The following is a 23,819-nucleotide window of genomic DNA, read 5'->3' as shown; positions in this document are numbered from 1 at the left end:
CAGGAAAATCTACTTCTCTTGCAGCACAGCTAGCAGTGGATATGATAATGAATGAGTAGCTGCTCCGAGTAATGTGGTCTTGCCCGGCACACGACTCTCAAGTAATTAATGAGTCGATTACTCGAGAATATGCATGAATTTACTGCGTCTTCTATATGAGATTAAGGGATATCATTAAGTCTCGTCTTCATTTACAACTCATGGAGTGGTGGCAACTAGTAAATGATCTCGTTTTGAGACCATTTTGAACGCCGAACTGTGCTTAGTGGAGCACAGCATAAAAACAAGAAGCCTAGTTCGTGAAACACCTACGCCTTCCCCCTAGCCAACCTTTGATACAGCGACTTCTCTCGCTGTGTTGAAGTCATTCCTGCCCATTCTATTCTTAGATCCCTCTCCCTTTCTCAAACAACCTGTCTTCCACACCGTCCTCGTTGTCATCTCTCATGATGAACAGTGAAATCTATGGCCGACGCATCTCTCTCCTCCTTTCCCTTTGAATCCGACAGACAATGTGTGTTCTTTCTCTCTCACTATATATACAATCAATTAGCTCACTGAGATTGGTATAATCCTCTCGACTGACATGGGGATCTGCAAGTCGTGCGATGCGACGGGAGTGGCGGAGCCGGCGACGGCAAAGCTGGTGCTACAGGACGGGAAGCTACAGGAGTTTGAAAGGCCGGTGAAGGTGTCCCACCTGCTACAGAAGGACCCGACGTGCTTCGTGTGTGACTCCGACGGCATGGTGTTCGACGGGTTAGTGATGGCCGTGGATGAAGACGACGAGCTGCAGCCCGGGCAGCTCTACTTCCTCCTCCCTGTCTCCATGCTCCGGCGACCTCTCCATGCGGAAGAGATGGCGGCGCTCGCAGTGAAGGCTAGCGCCGCCCTCGGGGCCGCTCGTGGTGCCTGCAGCCGCCACAGGAGATCTGTGGCTCCTCTAACCTTCCACCCGGCAATGCCCGCGGCTGCCGGCGGCGGTGCAAGTGGGATGATGGGAGGAGGGAAGAGTAGAGTAAATTGTAAGAGGAGGGGTGGCAAGGGACGGGATTTTGCGTCCAAGTTGAGTGCGATCTCAGAGTAGAAGACATGTACCGCAGCGAAAGAGATTGAACATGAACATGAGACTACACAAACAGAGCATGCACGAGTGTTAGCAGTCATATAACATCTAGTCGATGGGGCTTATGTGACATCCGATTACAGAGTATCCGAACCTGATTCATGGGAATGGGATTCGATCAATATATATATATCTAATCATGAGAATATTTCCGATAGAGTTTCAGTATTCAACATGAAACATAAATCTGAATTCCCAAAAACAGTAGATCTGTTGTCATATCTAATGCTATATTGAGCTTTCTATAGGCCTATAATCAATCGGGCCCGACGCAAAGCCCGTACGGCGGAACGAGGTGGGGATGAGCTACCTCCAGTAAGCCCGGGCGGCGACGCCTTGTAAGTCCCTCGTGACACACAGCGGCGCCGACATTTCCAATCAGACACAGCCAATTAGAACTTCTGACTCACAAGTCTCCTCGGCTCATCTAATTCCTTAGTATTATCTTTGTTTGTAGTGTTGAGAGAGAGAGAGAGAGCATAGGACTTAGCAGCATTATAAAAACCAAAAAAATTTAAAATGAAACATTTACCTCTTATTTTCCTTTCCTTCTCTTCTCCTCCTCCTTTCATTCTTCTTCCTCTCTTTGTTTTTGCTCTTCTCTATTTCTTCTTCTTCCTTTTTCTTTTCTTTCTCTCCTCTTCCTTCCCTTCGATTCTTCTTCTTCTTCTTCCTCCCTCTCTCTTTTCCTTCTGCTTCTTTTCTTCTCCGCCTCTTCTACCCTTCTTTTTTCCCCTCGATTCTTCTTCTTCTTCTTCACGTCTTTACTGCTTCTATCTTCCTCCCCCTTTCTCCTTTCTTCCTTCTCTTCAACCCGAAGCCCTCTCGAGAGAGAGGCAGAAGAAAATTTTCTTTTTTCTCTTTTTATTTTGACTTTTTACATTTTAATTCGTATTATATATATATATATATATATATATATATATATATATATATATATATATATATATATATATATATATATATATATATATATATATATATATATATATATATATATATATATATATACAATTAGGTCCTCAAATTAAATATGAGATGTTGCAGAAGGTCATTATCATATATATACGGAGAGGTTTTTGAAATCTTTTTTATCATTAAGGCCTTGTTTCCTATAATTGATAAATAATTGTGTTCCAAATTGCACCGAGACTTATTTTCAATTGATGTTGTTACCATTCATATAATTTAATTCTGTCTTCCTATTCTGAAGTTAACCAGAAACAGAGTTATAAAAGGGAAGCATTTAACTCTATCTATATTGACACCATCGATTTTACCGACGAAATATACAACATACATGTACATGAATAATACTAAAACGATGAGCAGAAAGATAATTTCAATGATAGTGATGAATGATAACATTATGAGTTATTGTTGTAGTGATAGTTAACAATAATAATGTGGTGGTTGACCTTCTGATGTCGATTCGAACATCGATGATACGAAAGAAGAGGAGACAAAGTGGTGAGACATTTATGTTGGCTCTAGAGAAGGAAGATGAGAGAGGTGAGACATTTGTGTCAACGTCACACCATTTTGTCTCCTCTTCCTCCTCGGATGTTGCTTTATATTTGCGTCGGTGCTGGAGGAGGAAGAGGAGACAGGTGAGACATCTGCATCACCAACGATAAGGAGAGAGGAGACTAAGTGAGGCAGAGTAGTGTGACGCCGTTCATGCACATGTTGTATCTTTCGTATGTAAAATCGATGGCATTAAGGTAAATTGAGTTAAATATTTTACTTTTATAACTATGTAGATTTCAATATAAATTATTTAAATCTATGGATCAAGATGCTAAAGATGTCTAATTATATGAGATAATTTGTAATTAGTCTACCATCATGAAAATTATCTTTTTACAGATTATTTTCGTATTATTTATGAACATGTTATATATTTTTCGTTGGTAAAACCAATTGTGTTATGATAAATGAGATTAATTTTTTTACTTTTATAATTAAAAAGATCTTAATATAATTTTTTTTAAATATAGAGACTGAGATACTAAAGAGATCTTACTGTATGAATAATGAATAATATATAATTAACCCAGATAATCATTTTATCTATCATTTTTGTGTCATTTATCTTCCGTAAGTAAAACTAATGAAATTGAAATAAATAAGATTAAATAATTTACTTTTATAATAATATTTTAATATAAAATTTTAAATTTATAAATAAAAATATTAAAAAGATTTAATTAATATATAATTAGTCCTTTAATTATGATTCGAAACGAGATGTATAGTATAAAATTACGTGGGATTACTGACGCAATCCGAGGATTGGTAGGAAATGTTGCGTACAGAACATAATGTAAGGTAAACTACACATACGAGCACACATGACACCCTCTTGTTTCCGGTTAACCACAGAATAAGAAGAGAGAATTAAATTCTATGGGGAAGGGAAGGAATGGGCTTCATTTCTTTCTTGATAGCTGGTCGGTCATATAAGCCTCTCCCCATGCCGCCTTCACCACATGTTCGGCTCATCTAATTCCTTAGTATTGTCTTCGTTTATAATAGAGAGAGAGAGAGAGAGAGAGAGAGAGAGAGAGAGAGAGAGAAGGAATTTTGATAGAAGATAATGATACAAACATATACGAAAATTTAATATTTAAAAATTAATCATAAATTTAATTAATTAATTTAATTAATTAATTTAATTACGTGATTTGAATACATAAAAAGATGAACCATTTTTCGCTTTAGGCCTTGGCACCTCCTCCTCCCATTTTTTCGCTTTAGGCCTTGGCACCTCTGCCTCGTCGACCGCCGCTCCCTCCTGCAGCCATCAACACAGCGCTCCCCTTCTTCTCACATAGTGCTCTCAGAACCGTTTCCCTTCGTCGCCGTCCGACGAAGGCAGTCCCTCATCTCTGCTAATCTGCCGTTGTCGGTTTTCTCCGAGCATCCTCGTCTCGGCGAAGTGCCCGCCCGTTCTTCCTCACTGGCGAAGGTGCTCTATGTCGGCGAAGCAGTTCCTCTTCACCGGCAAAGTCCCCCCTTCCCTGTTGGCTGACGATCCGGGACCTAGATCTGCCGCTGCGAGTTCCTCTTCCGCGAGCGGTGTTGACCTCGGTTGTTTAGCATTAAGGCGCAGCGTCCGTGGAACTCCGGCGAGGCTCTCCCTCTTCTTCCTCACTAACCGCCGCACCTTGCCGATCACTGCTCCGAGCGCTCTCTGCTCCGAGCGGAATAAAATCATCTCTCACTGCCGTTGGCGGCAACAACAGCGTCCTCTCCGAACTGCTACGCTGCCCTCAGCGTCCCTTCCTCCGCTTCCTCCAGCGGAGCTCCGGCGGAGTTCCTGCCCTCCAGCTTTCAGACAGCCGGAGGCCCGCCGCCTCCTCTCGGCTGTTGCACAGAAGCAGGCCGAGCACCCGCCACCTCCTCTCAGACTCCTCGTCCTCGGGGGTCGCCAACTGTGGTCGCCCCTCCATCTGCCATCTGCCTGTCAACTTCCTCGCAAGCCAGCGGCCCATCGCCATTGCTATTTTGCCGGCGGACCCTCGCCGCTGCTACTCTGCCGGCGGACCCACTGTGGTCGCCTCTCTACCGGCTGATCTATTATCCAATTCTCGACTGTGCGATCTTCCTCGGCCGAAGTTGAAGTAATTGAGATTGATATAGGCAGCCGTCTCCTCTGCCTCCTTTAGATCGGTGCATATTCTGATCAGTTTCTTACGTACAATTAAAATATTTTAATTATATTTAATTTTACGATATATGATAAAAAAATGATGATGAAAACATTCCTGAAAATCTAATATTTGAGAATCTCTCTCCCTCATCGTAATGTATTCCTCAATTAACTTAGCGGCATTATGAGAATAAAAAGAACTGTCCTATAATTTATGATTCGAAATGAGACGTATGCTATAAAAGTACGTTGGATTACAGACGCAATCCGAGGACTGGGAGAAAGATTGGGTACAGAACATACTGTAAGTTAAACTAAACTACACATACGAGCACACATGACGCCCTCTTATTTCCGGTTTGCCCACAGAACAAGGAGAGAGAATTAAATTCTATGGGGAAGGAATGGGCTTCATTTCTTCCTTGATAGCTGCAACAAGCTTGTTATAAGCCTCTCCCCATGCCGCCTTCATCTCAGGGCACCACATGTCCGGCACCGCCTCCTTTATTGTGTCCAACAAAGCAAACCTCGTAACCTGCACCATGCATTAAACAAAAGTTGCAGTCATCGGTTTGCACTGAACCTTGTTTGACTTGTTGTTTGCTGAACTTTAATGTATGTCATTGAATTTATGAGCAAATGATCTGAGATCACAAAAACTGCTATCAGAATCTATTACCTCAAAGTGTTCATTTACTACACCGTATTTGAAATGGCTTGCACCGAGCCTCTTAAGAGTCGTCTCCTTCACCGTGACCTTCCCGGCTTTCCGCAGTTGCACCGCGGATTCGCATGTCTGAGGAGAATACGAAAGTTTGAGCAACGGCTTTCTGCAGATGCATGACAATGTATGTGTACATAAAGGAAGAAAGATGAGTGGTACCATGACGAAGACGGACATGGCGTGGCGCTTGAGCTTTGGGTTCTTGTCCAATGGCACATCGGAGTCACGTAGGAAGGAGAATAGTCGAGTTGCTGACGGGGCAATCTCGAAGATCCTGAGAAGAAGACATGCTCAATGACCAGCAACACGGTTGGGGTCCATTGGCCACAGAGCGAGGAATAGTCGTAGTACCTCAAGAACAACTTTAGCCCCAGGTTGGCTGCGTCCTTCTTCATCACGTTCCATGATTTCAGCACAAGCGCCTCCTGCTCTTCCGTGAAGACTTCGGCAGCACCGGAATGAGCCATCTCTTCTATTCTGGATCGCTTTCCTCGATTAGCTTCGCTCGTTGGAGAACCGCAAGTCGCTGACGTTGTTGGTGGTCGATGGTACAGGGACCAAGAGAGGGCTTGTTATATATAGCATGACGCTGAGGCACCGTTGACGTCCTTTGAGGCACGCGAAGAGGCAATCCTCCCAATTCAATTCACTCACGCTGGGGAAACAGCAGGCTCAAATACCGTGTGCGGCCACCAGGAGGTTTGTGCTCGTCTGTGGGCGCGAGGAACTCTGAGAAGCTGCTTCGTGCTCTCATCGGATGTACATCGACGGGTTGGAAAGATTGACTCGACACTCATGTCTTTATCTACTGAGAAAAGACACAACGGAGATGAGAGCGTAGTAGGTGTTCCAAAAGGATATTATAAATACAGTTCATCTGTACACATCTCCACTGAATAGAAATGCTACTTTTTTTTTTTCTTAGATTAATACCCATATTTTATTAATCATACAACACACGCATTAATATCTTTGAAAACAGATTAGAGAGTTTGATCGCATATCTTCCATAACTTATATTCTGATTTTTTTTTCTAAAATTATTATTTTTTATCTTTTATGCTATTCGATGTATAAATGTCCAATTAACAAAATTTCTCAATTTATAATCTAAAATATAAATCTAATTAATAAGAATTAAAGAGAATTCAAAACCATACCTCATATAATTTTTAGATTCATCTGATCTCAAATCCAATCCACCATTTTTTTTTTTTTTTGCTTTCCTCTGGTCCATGTCACTTGCACCAACCCTTTTTTTTACTCTTCTTTCCCTTCTCCTTTCCTTCTTTTCCTCTCCTTCCATTCTTTTTGTTCTCTTTGTTTTTTCTCCTCTCTGGTCTCACGACCGATCCTCTACTTTTTCTTCTTCTTCCCTTTCTCTTTTCCTTCTTCTTCTTCTCTTCTCCGCCTCTTCTCCCTTTCTTTTTTACCCTCTATTCATCTTCTTCTCTTCTTTATTGTTTCTATCTTCCTTCTGCTCCTTTCTCACCCGAAGCCCCTCTCGAGAGAAGGGAGAGGCGGTGCGGAAGAAAATTTTCTTTTTTCCTTTTTTCTTTTTGACTTTGTTACATTTTAATTCCTGTAATATTTATATTTACAATTAGATTCTCAAATTAAATATTAAACATGAGATGTTGCATAAGGTCATTGTTATATATATATACTGGCGAGATTTTTGAAATCTTTTTTATCATGACGGCCTTCTTTCCTATAATTAATAAATACTTTTGTTCCAAATTGCACCTTCAATGGCTAAAAGACTTATTTTTAATTGACGTTATGCATCTTTTTCTTGTGATATCCGCCGCAGACCACCTTTTGCTGAAACCAAGTTTGACTTTTGTTCTCAACATGCATTTGGCCGCTTGACTTGTTAATTGGCCTTCTATGCCCTTCGCACTCGATTTTCTCAACGACCACATTCTCTCTCTCTCTCTCTCTCTCTCTCTCTCTCTCTCCAAAAGACATGACTTGGCTGAGCTACGAACTATTTGGTGTCTGTCCATTAGGTGGCGGCGAAAACCAAGCCGCAGACAGAACCAAATGCATGGAATAAGTCAACGTACTAATTTGCTAAGTAAAAATTTGATTGTACATGTTGAATAGTAAGTTGAAGTCAATCTGAGGTCGACGTATTGTGCTCGTCCAAAACACCTGAATTTGGTAATTCTAAAAGATATAATTTGTTTTGATATATATATTTTTTATAACACTAGTTTTCTCGAAGATTATACCTCAAGAGCTCGTCCAGCATTATACCCCCCTAAGATGACTTTTCAACCAAATGTACGAGTCCGATGAGAAAGAGGAGTAAAAAATAGTTGAGCAGTCACCAAATTCTGCTCCAATATTACGTGGAGAGTTGGTGGTGAAATGCATCACCATGCTTTGGCAAAGGCAGCTTTGCAGAAGACAAAGCAAAGATCGATCGGCAACCCTTTTGAAATATCCTTTGGTTACCTTCTTCTCATGTTCTTAAAGTGATGGCATTACGTGAGGCAAACATATGACCAACAGCTCCTTTTGGGAGAGACAACCCCGACGCATATTTTACCTGACAATGGAAGAGGAGACCAGCTGGCCGTCCGATCCGACGGATGACACGAAGATTCATGAAACGGACGGTGCAGGATTCATGACGGTGAGCACACGTACATTGTGGTGCTCGTGCATGGAGCTCAACCGTCACCGACGTGGACTGCAGAATTCACGCAGGTCGCGCTGCAGGGAGAGGTGTCGCCCAAACGAGAAAGCCATTACCACAGCCATGCAGCTCAACGTAAAGCCTATCTCCCCACGTCAGGCTCATCCGTTCTTAGTATGCGAACGCCCCTCCGAAGGATGCATCTCGGTGAACCTCCATTCTCGAGAGATGCTTGAGACACAGCTTAAGTATCCAGGAAGGAAGACATTAGGTGACCAGAAAGGAGAACTATCACAATGCACACAAGAAGGGCATAGCAAATGGAGCGATGTGTAAGTTTGGCATTTAATTCAACGTGAAGCAATGAATATGATCTATCATAAGGCAATTAAGGTTTAGTTGGATGATCAAATATTCGGGAACAAATACCTCAATCTTGCTTTCTTGGAGGCTTAAACTTATCATATCTCAAGAAAAGTCACTCCAAATCGGATACTCTCCTTGTCAGGTAAACCTTCCACGGATCGTCCAAGACATATTGGACAAATTTCAAATTGAGAAGAGACAATAGACTCCAAATCGTGACAAACTCTACCAATTTGCACCAGAAGAAATTTTATAGGGAGCTCTCTATAAAACACCAAGTGGGGTGCCAATTGTCACATCACGCACGACGTGTGGAGATCTTTAAGCGGATCTTCACAACATACTTTGAGATTCGTGAAGGACACACTTACATCCCAACCACATTTACCTGAGCAATCAGCTACCGGCAACGGACTCACGACTCTCCGTGCCTCGTCATGGCGGCTTTCCTGCTGAAATTGTTCCTCCTCGGCCTCGGAACATTCCTCTTCTCAGGTAAGCGCCTGATTAACCCACAAGTTTAAGCATTTCCGCGCAAAGCGCCTACTTCTTCTTTTATCTGTTAAATTGAAGCAGGGGCGTTACGGGCACCGGCGGCGGCGGGTGCTGGCACCGCCTTCATCCTCGAGAACAATTGTCCTTATACCGTATGGCCCGGCGCATTGTCCGGCAACGGCGCCGTCCTCCTTGGTAATGGCAGCTTCGAGCTCCCACCCAACGCCACCAGCTCCTTCTCCGGCCCACCTGGCTGGTCCGGCCGCTTCTGGGCCCGTACCAGCTGCCTATTCGACTCCTCCTCTGCCAACGGGTCCTGCGCCACCGGTGACTGCGGTGGAGCCCTCCGCTGCTCTGTCGGTGGCGCCCCGCCGGTAAGTCTCGCCGAGTTCACCCTCGGCGGCGGTGACGGCGCCAAGGACTTTTACGACGTGAGCTTGGTCGACGGCTACAACGTTGGCATCGGGGTGCGCCCCTCCGGGGCGGCCGTGGGGGGCAGCTGCCGGTACGCGGGGTGCATGGCGGACGTGAACGCGCGGTGCCCGGCGGAGCTGCGGGTGGCGTCGGAGTCCGGGGAAACGATGGCGTGCCGGAGCGCGTGCGAGGCGTTCGGATCCCCAGAGTACTGTTGCACGGGAGCCCACGGCTCCCCGACGACGTGCGGGCCGACGCGCTACTCGCAGCTCTTCAAGGCGGCGTGCCCGGCGGCGTACAGCTACGCCTACGACGACGCCACGAGCACGTTCACGTGCGCCTCGGGCGCCGCAGACTACACCATTACCTTCTGCCCCTCCACCAGTTAGCTCTGTGGCGAAGGCACCGAGTTTAATACACCTGTAGTTAGGACGTGACCTAAATAAAGAAAGAAAATTAATGTTTATCGATATATGCCCATTTTAAATCTCGTTATATTATTATTACATCATCATCGTAGCGTAATTACACTAATCATCAATCGTCGGTTCTACGCTCGCTCCTACCACGTGCAGCGTCATCCGTCGCCATCTACCTTCCCCTTCCCCTCCCTTCCTCCTCCTCCTCCCCCGATCGCATCCGCGGCTTTGCTCGCCTCGCCGTCCACCACTCCCCGTCTTCATCGCCATCTTCAATCCCTCGTCGCCTGTCTTTCTCATCCTTGCCGCGGCCAGCAACAGCTATCCGCAGCCAATTCTCCGTTTTGTGTCGCGAGTGACCAACTCGTGGTCATGAATGTCGAGGGAAAACGCGACAACCTCGTCGCGAATAGCGAGGACGAGAGGGCGGATCCCGTCGCTAGGTACCGTGGTGCGTCACCCACGAGGCCATCTCCCATCGCTACGCCATCGATTCAGCCACTACTCGCCATCCGAAGCGGCCCTTTCGTCGCAACCCTCACCTGCGACACCCGTGCGATCGTCGCCCATGGCAGGCCACCAGCGAGAAGGGGCGGGCGGCTAGGGAGGTGGGGGAAGGGAGGACGGACGACACCATTCGCGGTGAGAGCAGGGGCGACGGAGGGGACTCGTGGAGGACAGAGGGTAGTTTCATCAATTTAATATGAAAGATGTCCCACATAAAAATTATTTAGAGGGCATCATTTTGTAAAAGCTCAATTGTGAGAATTTTTCTAGATAAAATATAATATCATTATAATTATTATTTAAGAAATGGAAGCGAAGATTGCATTAACGCACTGTCTCTCGACATTATAGCATTAATAATGGAAGTGTTGCTTAAATAATATCAGGAGGAACGTAATCTGACTCCCATACAATATTACATTTATTGATCATTGCTTTAAAATTACAATATTAAATTATGTAGTAATTATTGACTGGCATTACATCGTCTATTCAAAGAGGAAGTGACACCGATACAAACCTTACAGCAAATGAATGTGAACGGTATCACAAGCTGTCTGCCTGACCATCAGCTTCAACGGATTTAATCTTCCGGCACACTCGAGCCTGTTCATAGACTTCTCCAGGTCGACAATAATAGCCTTGTTTAGGAGCACAGTGGTCATCAGTGGAGCAAATGCACAACCCCTCCAATGCGCAACCATTTCCCTGCACCACAACTTCCTTCCCTCGCAGTCCCAGCACCGCATCGGTCCAATCTGAAGAGAACAATCCATTGCTGTCATATTTTTGCATGGCACTCACAAACTTGTCCAACTTGGCCCCCAACTTGTTCTTGATATTGAGGAAGCCGACGTTTCTGTTCTTCCCCCAGTGGGGCAACCCATTGTACTTGAACAAGGCCAACTGTTCGATCTCTTCGATCACATCCTCGTAGAGTCGCGGCCGTTTTGGATCCTTGGAACGATAGTAAGTGATGTCGATGTCCACCACGTCGTCGGTTTTGCCAAGATAGGCTGTGGAGCTGCGGACGAAGCGCATGAAGAAGCCCAAGTACAGCTCGGTGCCGCAGAGTGCGTTGGGGTGGGCGTCGCGGAGCTTCTTGACGTCGGCGATGAAGTCAGCGATGGTGGTGAAGGGGATGCTTATGGCGGATTGGTGGTAGAAGAGCCCCGCAAAACGAGGGTCCCATCCACAAGCCGTGAGAAGTTTGTCTTCTGCACTCCGTAGGCATGAACCTGGAGAGAAGATGACTCAGACTAAATAATTCAGGTGTTACATGTGTCATTATATACATTCCTGGAATAATTTGAGGACCTACCAGCGGATTGCATGTCGCTTTGGTTTCCGACGACCGGATAGCCGGTGAAATCTAACAAGCCGCCATCATTGTTCTTAAGGCCCATGCCGGTCGCAATCAGAGTATCCGCTTGCAATCTGGACAGCACGCATTTGCCTTCGGCATTTCCTGTTAGTTCCGATAGTTCCTCTGCAGTCATAAACACAAACACATCGTAGAGGACAAGAGATGCCTTGTTAGTATAAATCAAGTACGATACTACTCGAACACTACATCAAGATTGTCAAGCGAAATAAAAGCTGCAATTTATAAGACCTGAAGCACGTGTAGAGGCTATGACAAGGGTGGGCTGCGCTCGGAACCCTAAGAAGTTGTTTACACCCTTTCCTTTGGTGGTGATAGGGACCTTGATATCATCTCGATACACCACTCTGCCTTGTGATGGATACCAGATGATGTCTCCATAGTGAGTAGTGACAGCGTACGAGGAGATGGTTTGCTCGAAGCCAACGTCGCTTACGACCCTGTTGGTGATGGATCGCTTGAACATCGGCTCAAGTTGGAGGGTGACCTGCGCGATCGGTTCAAGTAATTCTTAGGTTACTTATAATGAAGCAGCAGAACAAAAGCTTACTTGTATTGCAAGCCAACTCTTTTCAGCTATTCAGGCAACAAGATTGAAACAAGAACTACTACTACTGACATCCCCTATCGTCCTTCAACCTAATAATTGTTACTGAGGCTTTTAAGGCAATTGGCGGGTCCCGTCGTAAGCTCTGCAAGGCAAGGCAGCGTAGACCTGCCTGCCTCTTGCCTTGCGCGAGGCTCCATATGTGATGGAAGGGGCACTCTCATTTACACCAAGTCATCATCAACGTCACTGTAGCTGTTCTTACAAGAAAAAAACTCTACATCTATAAGATATAACTAGATGGAACAACCATAGATGTAAAATGATGGCTTCAAATCATGCCTTCACTCTCATTTAAGTTTGCTTTTTCTCTGATCTTTGTCCATGTGGGTTTGAATGTGCTCATATGTTCCATAACACTCGACTGTGCTATGGAGTTACTACAAACTAGGAGGGAAGGTACATGGAATCATTAGAACGATTCAAAGGTTTGCATTAGCCCATTTTCAAAAAAGAATACAAGCAAAGCAAGAAAAGAAGGGAAGATTAAAACTAAAGTCCACTGGGATCATCAACTGCCAATTATTTTACATAACTTTATATATTTGAGGAAAAGAACAAGTCTTCCTTCGCAAAGTGATTTGACAGAAAACAAGTTTTTTTTGTCTCGACATTTTGCTGACGTAGTGCAAACAAAGTCTTGATACTAACAATAGGATGAACAATTAAATATATAGTTGCTCCTAATTAGCATCGAGACGTAGCAAGTCATGTACTCAGTTTATGAAAGTACTCGACGTGATTGGAAGAAAGACCGTGAAGAACTAAGATGAGTTATCACATGGATCTCAAACTGTGTAAAGAACAAAGAATAACTAGTAAGTCACCGCATATATACCTGAGAAATAACTCCAAGAACACCGAGAGAAACCTTGGCAGCCAAGAGATCAGGATCGTCCTCACCAAGATTAACGATCTTGGCGTAGGATCCGTTCACCGGGACCGGACTTGGAACCACCAGCCTCATCCCTACCACATATTCGTGCACCGCCGAGCCTTTCCCGAACACCGAGCTCCCATGCGAGCCGGTGCTCAGCAGACCGCCCAGCGTCACCCCTTGCCAATACGGCGAGTGGGGCAGCGCCAAGCCACGGGCGGCCGCCGCGTCAAGGAGCGCCCTAAGTGTGATCCCTGCCTCGAACGTCATCCGCGAGGTGGCCAAGTCCACGCTCACCGATCTGTTGAGGCGCTGGGTACTGATTACCAGGCCCTGGCCGCTCGGCCCGCCGGGGCACGACAGCTTGGGGATGCTGTGTGAGTACACCGTGACCGCCTTCACGTGCTGCTGCTTCACGGTGGCGTCGGAGACAGCTAACAGGAGCTCCTGTTCGTTCGAAGGGTACGCGACCGCGGCGACGCGGCAGGTACTGCGATCAGGAAAGGCTCCATAGCCGTTGGTCACGGTGCAGTTAGTGTTGCCAGACCGGCACTGGACAACGGGCCCTGGCGGCGATCCTTGGACGAGGAGAAGCAAGACGGCAAGGCCGGAAACGAACAGGGCAATGTGGGTGGCGGCCATGATGGTTGTCCAGAGTTGATCCGGGCATGTCTGTATATATAGGTGAATTTGTTTACACAATCAGAAAAAAATCCAGATAAAATAAGGGAGGTAAAGTCCATTGACTTAACAAGAGATTATGCCATCCCGATGAATCTGACGTGTACTTAGACGTGTTGGAATGGCTCATAATTGTTAATGTCTCCGGTTGATGGTCGCAGAACGCGCGATGCAAGAACGAGATTAGATAGAGGTAGATGAGTTGGCAATTTTACTTCTACTAGTCTGTGTGGAAACCGTGGATAATGTGCGTGGGAAGACAATGGAAAAGTGGTACCATATCATCCATATCTGATTCATGGACATGCAATTGGAGGAGCTTCGAGTCAAAAGAGTTAGATGCGTACGCAATGCGAACTGTAATGTCATTTATGTCATACACGTGCTTCAAGTGGAAATTAACTAAAACCAATAAAAATATCAACTTGTGACGCGAGTTTATTATCATTATTTTTTCCATACTATGCATTTAAAAGCGATAAGGTTAGTGATGGCTGCGTCAAATGCTGTGGGCGAGGTTGGCTGGTCATGCATACCTCAGGATGGGATCAGAAAATTTAGAAGAATCGGTCCAATTATTTGTTATAAATTGTAAGGGTTGATTCATCATGTTTTAATCGTAAGTTTATTCGATGCCACGTCATGGAAGGGTTTTGATGGGCAGGAAGATAAGATAGCCAACTCATGGTCCAACTATTATTATTTGATGGACAAATGCACGTAAATGAATGATATCAAATGGACAACTTGATTGATTTAGCGACAAAACACAAACCTTGATCGACGTGAGCCGATTAAATACAACAGATATAAAATATTTTTGCGAGGGGCATCGATAATTGTATTGTTTTTAGTGTAATTATTATACCTTTGTGTGTTCTTATACATAGAGTGATTTTTTTATTTATATATAGAGACTGTAAAATTATTCTCCATGTCTGTTATTTCACTATTAGAGCGACATTGATACATTTTACAAGCCTTATTAAGATAGTAAGATATATAAAATATTTTATGTTAAAAATTGGTTTGAAGTCAAATGGTCAATTGAAGAAAACCATGATCATTGTGGTTATCTTGGTTTCTTTTTAAAGAACGTTAATGTGAAGGATTTATTTGAATGATAATAATATTTAGAGAGAAATATATATATATTTATTAAAATTTGTAAAAGCAAATTACGAAGTCACCTCAAATTCCATACATTAGGGGTTGAAGAGCTTTAGATTCCTACCGTTGAGTGTCAAAGTGCCTACTATGCATTGCTTGGATGAGATCCTCCGGTTGAGGTGTAGGTCGTACGTTACTGAAGTGTTGGTCATATGTCAGTCTCATATCAGATACTATAATCACGTAAGCACAACACAAGAGAGTATCGAAAAGTAGTAGTCATTTTCTGCCGGCCTTAATATAATGCGTGTAATATTTAATTGTTTTGATTGTTTATAGAACATGTCTTAGTAACAAGCTGTTATTGTTTTTTTAGGACACTCCTACGGCTACGGACAGATGTACAATGATTGGATACCCTCAACAATGCAATATAATATTAGATCATCTATCCATCTCGTCTTCCACCTTTACAGGGAAGAAAAAGCCAAGCCATCGGTTGTCTTGCACTTGATCTTCCGTTGCCTTCTCCGGCCACACAGGGACTTCCCTTGCCTCGTGTGTTTCTCTCCACACGATTACGTCAAGCAAAAAAAAAAAAAAACTCCTTCCATGATCTTCAACGTTTGTTCACGAACACCATACCGTGAGTTTTATCGAATGGCACACCAAGATCGATTGAGAAGATAATCAATTGCACGAGCACATTTAGAAGCACTTCCGCTCGAAGAAAACAGTAAAATTAACTTTTGTTGAGCATTGATTCATAGTAGTAATCTAGATAGTTATCATGTTTTAAATAGTTGTAGACATATTTTAAATAGTGACCCATGATCTAAAAATTATAAGGTAGTTTCTGCATCTAACTCAATCATCGGTGACATAATGGAGTGAGGTAGTTGTCATTAGGCCATATAAATAAGACCTTAGTTTATGAAATAAGATAAAGAGTGTGCACTTGGAAATATCTTGTAAGTGTTCATATCTTATATCTTATTTAAATACTATAACGATTTTCTTAATCAAAATGATTTTTTTAATTGTATCATAGTATTATCTTTTTATCGTTTCCTTGTTCCTTCATCCCCAACATTTATGGTATCTAAGCTAAGTTTCAATCTGAATTGGGTATTATGACTTCTAATAACAATTTTATATCTCAACCTCTTATTTCCATTTTCTCGGACAAATGCTATAAATTTTGGAGTATCAAAATAAAGATTATATTCAAGTCTCAAGATTTTTGGGACTTAATAGAGAATGGATATGTAGGTCTAGATAAAAAAATCAGGTTAAGGGAGAATAGAAATAATGACTCAAAAGCATTGTTCTTCATTCAACAAATTGTACATAAGATAATCTTATCAAGAATTACAATAGCAATAACCTTAAAGCAAGTTTGGTTGATACTTCAAAATGAATTTCAAGGCTCATCAAGGGTGCTTACAGTAAAACTTTAAATCCTTTATGATGAATTTAAAATTTTGTTCATAAAAAATAATAAATCGATGTAAGATTTTCTTTAGACTGATATTATTAGTCAAATAAAATTTTATGGTGAACATCTTCCTCATCATATAATGTTGTAAAAGTTTTGAAAAGTTTAACTTCGAAATTTGATTATATTGTTACCGCAATTGAGGAATCAAAAGATTTATCTATATTTTCATTTGACGAATTAATGGGTTCCTTACAAGCATATGAAGTATGGTTGAATAGATCATTTGAGAAAAATAAATATTTCTGGTAGAAGAAATGGAAAAGGAAGAGGACACTTTGATGATAAAAAAATTTAATATTATGATAAAATAAAAAATAATCAAATTATGATAAAAAAAATTATAAAAATTTAATATTACTATTGTAAAAAGTTTGATGTTTACGATTCATTCATATCTCATATCATATACTAAATTACTTAATCACGTCAGCACAACACGAGAGAGTATCGTAAAGTAGTTGTCATTTTATGTTGGTCTTAATATAATGCGTGTAATATTTAATTGTTTTGATTGTTTATAGAACATGTCTTAGTAACAAGCTGTTATTGTTTTTGTAGGACACTCCTACAACCACGGACAGACGCAACACTGCAATATAATATTAGATCATCTGGCCATCTCGTCTTCCACCTTTACAGGGAAGAAAAAGCCAAGCCATCCGTTGCCTTCTCCGACTACACAGGGACTTCCCTTGCCTCGTGTGTCTCTCTCCACACAATCACATCAAGCAAAATACTCCTTCCATGATCTTCAACGTATGTTCACGAACACCGTAATGTGAGTTTGATCGCATGGCACATCAAGATCGATTGAGAAGAGAATCAATTGCACGAGCACATTTAGAAGCACTTCCCCTCGAAGAAATCAGTAATCATTATCTCTGAAAATAAAGGAAGAACGGTTGCATGGATGCCGAGTAAGGTGACTGCACAGAGAGTACACTGAATTCAATGCCATCACGTCGCTTCGTTGCCGACTACATGGCCGAGATGCATGGAACTCTTTGGAGATCGCTGCCAAGACTTGGTTATGACAGAGATCAACTTACTCTACAATTTAGGCCTGGAAGAGGTAATTGGGATCGTCCTGCTCCATGGATCTTCTATCTCCACTTCTGATCTCTTTCTTTGGTTGAGCAGAAGCACAATACGAGGCTTCTGAGTTAATTTCTCAGACGAACTGCTTGCGAATAAGAATAATAAGCATCCTCGGTGGACAATCATGGAATTGCCACCGCTAGGAGACTGTAGCACATCCTTTTCTTGAACGTGGATCTGAGTTAACAGTGACTACCTCATATGAACAGTTCAAAAAGTCAGTCATAAAAGTTTTTCTTGTGCAGGCCAAATGGGTACTTTTGATTTCATTTATCCGTTCCATTCTCACTTGTAAATGTTGCCAGACAGCTTCAAATTCTTGACCGTAGTCCATAGTATCAAAGCATAGTTAATGAGACCACCTCATTTCTGTCAATAACTTTGGACATAAGAGTGACTATTTTTTCTTGAACTTCCAAACCAAACGAAATTTATAGCTAAAGTTACCTTCGGATGTTGCTTGAGCTACAAGGGGAACATATACTGGGAAGAAATTGCGGATGATCATCAACAACTGTAAGAATTGGATCAGGAAAAGAAAGAAGAAGTTGCAAACTGCAATGGCCTGGATTTACTCTGATACGTGTTCAGAAGTGATACATTGTCCCACGCTTAGAAGAAACTTGTGTACCTGTATGGCAGCAGAGATAATGAGGTCATAAGTTACATTTTTCTTAGCTTTAATTGCCAATCAAAATTGGAATTCAAGATTTCATTCATGACCAATACTGAGATCATTGGTTGGAGCGTTAGAAAAGTTGAAAAGTAAGGTCCAGTAAAGAGCCAATATGGCTCCACTCTTCAAAATATTTTTGTTTGTCACATTGTAATGGAAATACTCATGTGTGAAATGAAATAAAATAAATTAAGAGGATAATCTTATATCATTAATAATTGAAAGAGTCTGATTATATATAATTAATTTGGTCGAGATATAGAAACTTAGCCTTTTGAATTCAATCAAAATTGACTCAAACTTATATATATAATTAATAATTGAAGGAGTTGTGCGTGATCCTCTAATGTCATCGTCCCTCAACATCAATGGTTGGGTCCACCTATAGCTCATCCGTGCCTCACTATCTTTATTTTCTTTTGGGTGAATCATCTAAATCTTTTTTAATTTTAAGCATTTTTTTTATAAAACATTCCAACTTTAAGAAAATCCTATAGAACATCTCTAATTGTATGACAAGATCATTTTACTTATATCTCCATCGGACTCATCACTATCTCCTCCTCCTTGTATCGTCATCCGATGCTGTCTCCACCATTGCCCTTGCACCCACCGTCAGCTTTACCCTCGAATCTTCAAATCCTTGTTTTCTTTTGGGTGAATCATCTAAAAAAAAATTTAATTTTGAGAATTTTTTGTAGAACATTCCAACTTTAAGAAAATCCTACAGAGCACCTCTAATCGTATAAAAAGACCATTTTACTCGTATCTCCGTCAGACCCACAATCGTCTCCTCCTCCCTGTATCGTCGTCCTGTGCTATCTCCACCATCTCTCCTGCACCCAACCATCAACTTCACCCCGCATCGTCGCCTCCTTCTCCTTACACTGCTTACCCTCCCCTCTGCTCCATCAGATCCATCGTCGATAGCCCTTGCATACTATAACCCTTGGGTGAGTAAAAAAAGGGCACAGAGACAATGATAGGTCAGATAGGGGCCAATGGGTTTCACGAATATGGTGGTGGCCCTCCCACCATGAGTGAGACATGTTCACAGAGGTGGCGACTCTTCTCATGTCCCTTCCTTCCTTACATGAAGGCTGCGACCAACAGGTCTAATAGGACAGAGAGGAGGGGAGGAGGCGACGTATAGAGGAGGTGATAGGCCTCACGTTCGCACCTTCCTTACGTGAGGGCCAGGGGCGAGTACGACGATGGCAATGCAAGGGTGGAGGTGATGGTCGATGGATGTAGAATAGTCTTTTTGAAAAAAAAAAAAAAAACTCAATGAGAATTTCTCGAAGCTATTTGAAAAATTAAGTTGAGAGTTTTTTTTTTTAAAGAATTAGGTATTTCCTTTATAAAGATGGAAACAAGCACGTCAAATCCACACATAAAAAAACACTGTCGTCAATTAAACAATCATTCCTTCACGATGTCATGCCCGATCTAAAACTTGTAAAAATTGTGTATATAAATGAGCTTACATGAGATTATCATGTATACATATATTATCATTCCCGGCCATGCTGCTCTCTTACAAGTCCCGGGCATGCCGCGGCGCCCGGTCGGAGGCCTTGATGCACTGGCTCAGCTTGCTCTCGCTGCTGTTTCCCTTGCTCATGGCGCGACCACTTCCTATCTCTAAATTATATTACGAGGATGAGAAAGGGACAAAAAGGAGATTGGATGCTGCGCCGTAGAGTTATTTAGAGAGAGCAGTAGTTTCTTGGGGTTGGGGGGGATCGAGGAAGGCTTAATTACATTAATCACCATTCTTTGTGATTTCCATATTTACGTAGCTTCTTACCATATGGTTTATTCTCGCGATCCATAGGACGAGCTTTGAGTCAAAAATTTGAAATGCAACCGGTGTGAACTACCATGTCATTTGTGTCACGAAACGTGGGTCAAGTGTAATTAATGTAAAATTAATCACAACGTTTACGTGAGTCGCAGGTTATTATCATTAATCATCATTCTTATTTTAAGGAATGATAGCGAAGAATATCGCGCTAACATACTATGTCTCTCCACACGATGGCATTAATAATGGCACTGTTATTTCTTGCTTCCTCGTGCCTTTCATGCAACGGATACTGGAGAGTGTTCGTTTCCTTCACAATGGGATCTTGCAATTAAAAACAATGAGAAATAATGTCCTAATTTTTTTCCCCAAAAGAAATTTATGAACATATTATAGTTCTATAGAATGACTTGCATAAGTCATCTTGGAGTTGTACAGATAAATCAGGAGGAATGTAATCTGCCTCCCATACAATATTGCATTTATCGACGCTTGCTTTAATATTACAATAATAAACTATGTAGTAATTATTGACTGACATTACATCCTTTATTCGAAGAGGCAGCGGCACAGAAATAAACCTAACCATCAGCTTCCACGGATTTAATCTTCCTGCACACTCGAGCCTGTTCGTAGACTTCTCCAGGTCGACAATAATAGCCTTGTTTAGGAGCGCAGTGGTCATCAGTGGAGCAAATGCACAGCCCCTCCAGTGCACAACCATCTCCCTGCACCACAACTTCCTTCCCTCGCAGTCCCAGCACCGCATCGGTCCAGTCTGAAGAGAACAATCCATTGCTGTCATACTTCTGCATGACACTAACAAACTTGTCCAACTTAGCCCCCAGCTTGTTCTTGACATTGAGGAAGCCGACATTTCTATTCTTCCCCCAGTGCGGCAGCGCATTGTACTTGAACAAGGCCATCTGTTCGATCTCCTCGAGCACATCCTCGTAGAGTCGCGGCTGTTTTGGATCCTTCGAACGATAGTATGTGATGTCGATGTCCACCACGTCGTCGGTTTTGCCAAGATAAGCTGTGGAGTTGCGGACGAAGCGCATGAAGAAGCCCAAGTACAGCTCGGTGCTGCAGAGTGCGTCGGGATGGGCGTCGCGGAGCTTCTTGACGTCGGCGATGAAGTCAGCGATGGTGGTGAAGGGGATGCTTATCGTGGTTTGGTGGTAGAAGAGCCCCGCAAAACGAGGGTCCCAGCCACAGGCTGTAAGAAGGTTGTCTTCTGCACTCCTTAGGCATGAACCTGGAGAGAAGATGACTCAAACTAAATAAATCCGGGCATTACATGTGTCATTATTGTGATGAAGCATTATCGTCAAGAGCTATCATTCATACATGCAGGCATTCCTCGGATAATTTGAGAACATACCAGCGGATTGCATGTCGCTTTGGTTTCCAATGACCGGATAGCCAGTGAATTCTAACAAGCCGCCGTCATTGTTCTTAAAGCCCATGCCGATCGCAATCAAAGTATCTACTTGCAATCTGAACAGCACACATTTGCCTTCCGCATTTCCCGTTGCTTCCAATAGTTCCTCTGCAGTCATAAACACAAACACATGGTAGAGGACAAAAGATGCCTTCTTAGTATAAATCTCGGACGAAATGTCGATGTAAATGTGTTCACAATACTTCTCGAACACTACATCAAGATTGACAAGCAAAATAAAAACTGCAATTTATAAGACCTGAAGCACGTAGAGAGGCTACGACAAGGGTGGGCTGAGCTCGGAACCCTAAGTAGTCGTTTACACCCTTTCCTTTGGTGGTGATGGGGACCTTGATATCATCTCGGTACACCACTCTGCGTTGTGACGGATACCAGCTGATGTCCCCATAGTATGTAGCGGCAGCGTACGAGGAGATGGTTTGCTCGAAGCCAACGTCGCTTACGACCCTGTTGGTGATGGATCGCTTGAACATTGGCTCAAGTTGGAGGGTGACCTGCGCGATCGGTTCAAGTAATTCTTAGGTTACTTATAATGAAGCAGAAGAACAAAAGCTTACATGTATTGCAAGTCAACTCTTTTCAGCTATTCAGGCAATAAGACTGAAACAAGAACTACTACTACTGACATCCCCTATCGTCCTTCAACCTAATAATTGTTACTGAGGCTTTTAAGGCAATTAGCGGGCCCGGTCGTAAGCTCTGCAAGGCAAGGCAGCATGGACCTGCCTGCCTCTTGCCTTGCGCGAGGCTCCATATGTGAAGGAAGGGGCACTCTCATTTACCCCGAGTCATCATCAATGTCACTGTAGCTGTTATTGCAAAGTTTGCTTTTTCTCTGATCTTTGTCTATGTGGGTTTGCATGTGCTCATATGTTCCATAACACTCAATTATGTTGTGTAGTTACGATAAACGACGAGGGAAGGTACATGGAATCATTAGAACGGTTCAACGGTTTGCATCAACCCTTTTTGAAACAAGGAAGACAAGCAAAGCAAGAAAAGAAGGAAAGATTAAAAGTAAAGTCCACTGGGATCATCAACAGCCTATTATTTACGTAACTTTCTAGATTCGAGGAAAATAACAAGTCTTCCTTTGTAAAGTGATTTGATAGAAAACAAGTTCTTTTTTTCTGTCTCGACATTTTGCTGACGATAGGATGTATTCAGCGTTGCTAATAACAGTAGGATGATCTCTATTATATCATGAAGAATTAAAGATATAGTTGCACCTAATTAGCATCGAGACGTGGCGAGTCATGTACTCAGCTTATGAAAGCACTTGACGTGGTTGGAAGAACCACCATGAAGAACTAAGATGAGTTATCACATGGATCTCAAACCGTGTAAAGAACAAAGAACAACACGTAGGTCACCACACACATACCTGAGAAATGACTCCAAGAACACCGAGAGAAACCTTGGCAGCCAAGAGATCAGGATTATCCTCACCAAGAGTAACGATCTTGGCGTAGTACCCGTTCACCGGTACCGGACTTGGAACCACCAGCCTCATCCCTACCACATATTCGTGCACCGCCGAGCCCTTCCCGAACACCGAGCTCCCATGCGAACCGGTGCTCAGCAGCCCGCCGAGCGTGATCCCTTGCCAGTACGGCGAGTGGGGTAGCGCCAGGCCACGGGCGGCCGCCGCGTCAAGGAGCGCCCTAAGTGTGATCCCTGCCTCGAACGTCATCCGCGAGGTGGCCATGTCCACGCTCACCGATCTGTTGAGGAGCTGGGTGCTAATGACCAGGCCCTGGCCGCTCGGCCCGCCGGGGCACGACAGCTTGGGGATGCTGTGGGAGTACATCGTGACAGCCTTCATGTGCTGCTGCTTCTCGGTGGCGTCGGAGACAGCTAACAGGAGCTCCTGTTCGGTCGAAGGGTACGCGACCGCGGCGACGTGGCAGGTGCTGCGATCAGGAAAGGCTCCATAGCCGTTGGTCACGGTGCAGTTAGTGTTGCCGGACCGGCACCGGACAACGGGCCCTGGCGGCGATCCTTGGACTAGGAGAAGCAAGACGGCGAGGCCGGAGGCGAACAGGGCAATGTGGGTGGCGGCCATGATGGCTGTCCAGAGTTGGTCTGGGTGTGGGTATGTAATATATATATATAGGTGCATTCGATATCTTGATCACTGTTTACATAATAATTAGTAGTCAGAAAAAAATCATATAAAAGAAGGGAGGTAAAGCCCGTTGACTTAACAAGAGATTATGCCATCCCGATGAATCTTACTTGTATTTAGACGTGTTGGAAT

The 23,819-nt window shown here is 43.3% G+C and overlaps 5 protein-coding genes across 5 annotated transcripts; 2 read left to right on the top strand and 3 right to left on the bottom strand.

Moving 5' to 3' along the window:
* The first annotated feature begins 67 nt into the window (after positions 1–67).
* Positions 68–1,994, top strand: LOC103976374 (uncharacterized). The gene has a single exon (XM_009391567.3). It carries the CDS (start codon positions 587–589, stop codon positions 1,085–1,087), a length of 501 nt encoding a protein of 166 aa, XP_009389842.2. The 5' UTR covers positions 68–586; the 3' UTR covers positions 1,088–1,994.
* Positions 1,995–4,992: 2,998 nt separating this feature from the next.
* Positions 4,993–6,065, bottom strand: LOC103976001 (anaerobic nitrite reductase NSHB2). Its single transcript, XM_009391166.3, has 4 exons — positions 5,857–6,065; positions 5,665–5,779; positions 5,461–5,577; positions 4,993–5,316 (listed from the first exon to the last, which is right to left on the bottom strand). Exons 1-4 carry the CDS (start codon positions 5,970–5,972, stop codon positions 5,173–5,175), a joined length of 492 nt encoding a protein of 163 aa, XP_009389441.2. The 5' UTR covers positions 5,973–6,065; the 3' UTR covers positions 4,993–5,172.
* A 2,653-nt stretch (positions 6,066–8,718) lies between these two features.
* Positions 8,719–10,511, top strand: LOC135631046 (pathogenesis-related thaumatin-like protein 3.5). The gene is made up of 2 exons (XM_065138427.1): positions 8,719–9,013; positions 9,095–10,511. Exons 1-2 carry the CDS (start codon positions 8,956–8,958, stop codon positions 9,814–9,816), a joined length of 780 nt encoding a protein of 259 aa, XP_064994499.1. The 5' UTR covers positions 8,719–8,955; the 3' UTR covers positions 9,817–10,511.
* A 241-nt stretch (positions 10,512–10,752) lies between these two features.
* Positions 10,753–13,902, bottom strand: LOC135631201 (L-gulonolactone oxidase 2-like). Its single transcript, XM_065138674.1, has 4 exons — positions 13,183–13,902; positions 11,969–12,224; positions 11,675–11,842; positions 10,753–11,591 (listed from the first exon to the last, which is right to left on the bottom strand). Exons 1-4 carry the CDS (start codon positions 13,861–13,863, stop codon positions 10,900–10,902), a joined length of 1,797 nt encoding a protein of 598 aa, XP_064994746.1. The 5' UTR covers positions 13,864–13,902; the 3' UTR covers positions 10,753–10,899.
* A 6,533-nt stretch (positions 13,903–20,435) lies between these two features.
* LOC103976375 (L-gulonolactone oxidase 2) lies at positions 20,436–23,636 on the bottom strand. Its single transcript, XM_018822314.2, has 4 exons — positions 22,944–23,636; positions 21,798–22,053; positions 21,479–21,646; positions 20,436–21,352 (listed from the first exon to the last, which is right to left on the bottom strand). The coding sequence occupies exons 1-4, from the start codon at positions 23,622–23,624 to the stop codon at positions 20,676–20,678; spliced, it is 1,782 nt and encodes a 593-aa protein (XP_018677859.2). The 5' UTR covers positions 23,625–23,636; the 3' UTR covers positions 20,436–20,675.
* Positions 23,637–23,819: the final 183 nt, after the last annotated feature.

The sequence above is a fragment of the Musa acuminata genome, chromosome BXJ3-2, assembly GCF_036884655.1.
Source record: "Musa acuminata AAA Group cultivar baxijiao chromosome BXJ3-2, Cavendish_Baxijiao_AAA, whole genome shotgun sequence".
In the NCBI taxonomy this organism is placed as follows: domain Eukaryota; kingdom Viridiplantae; phylum Streptophyta; class Magnoliopsida; order Zingiberales; family Musaceae; genus Musa; species Musa acuminata.
The sequence above is the reverse complement of the archived record's forward strand: the minus strand, read 5'-3'. Positions and strand labels throughout refer to the sequence as shown.

Coding starts and splice junctions, on each gene's coding strand:
- LOC103976375 (XM_018822314.2), bottom strand. CDS start 23,624: ATGGCCGCCACCCACATTGCCCTGTTCGCCTCCGGCCTCGCCGTCTTG. Junction 22,054..22,943: donor TTCTTGGAGTCATTTCTCAG/GTATGTGTGTGG, acceptor CCGATCGCGCAG/GTCACCCTCCAACTTGAGCC. Junction 21,647..21,797: donor AGCCTCTCTACGTGCTTCAG/GTCTTATAAATT, acceptor TTATGACTGCAG/AGGAACTATTGGAAGCAACG.
- LOC135631046 (XM_065138427.1), top strand. CDS start 8,956: ATGGCGGCTTTCCTGCTGAAATTGTTCCTCCTCGGCCTCGGAACATTC. Junction 9,014..9,094: donor CGGAACATTCCTCTTCTCAG/GTAAGCGCCTGA, acceptor AAATTGAAGCAG/GGGCGTTACGGGCACCGGCG.
- LOC103976374 (XM_009391567.3), top strand. CDS start 587: ATGGGGATCTGCAAGTCGTGCGATGCGACGGGAGTGGCGGAGCCGGCG.
- LOC135631201 (XM_065138674.1), bottom strand. CDS start 13,863: ATGGCCGCCACCCACATTGCCCTGTTCGTTTCCGGCCTTGCCGTCTTG. Junction 12,225..13,182: donor TTCTTGGAGTTATTTCTCAG/GTATATATGCGG, acceptor CCGATCGCGCAG/GTCACCCTCCAACTTGAGCC. Junction 11,592..11,674: donor AAGCGACATGCAATCCGCTG/GTAGGTCCTCAA, acceptor TCTTCTCTCCAG/GTTCATGCCTACGGAGTGCA.
- LOC103976001 (XM_009391166.3), bottom strand. CDS start 5,972: ATGGCTCATTCCGGTGCTGCCGAAGTCTTCACGGAAGAGCAGGAGGCG. Junction 5,780..5,856: donor GGGCTAAAGTTGTTCTTGAG/GTACTACGACTA, acceptor TCTTCTTCTCAG/GATCTTCGAGATTGCCCCGT. Junction 5,578..5,664: donor CCATGTCCGTCTTCGTCATG/GTACCACTCATC, acceptor TATTCTCCTCAG/ACATGCGAATCCGCGGTGCA.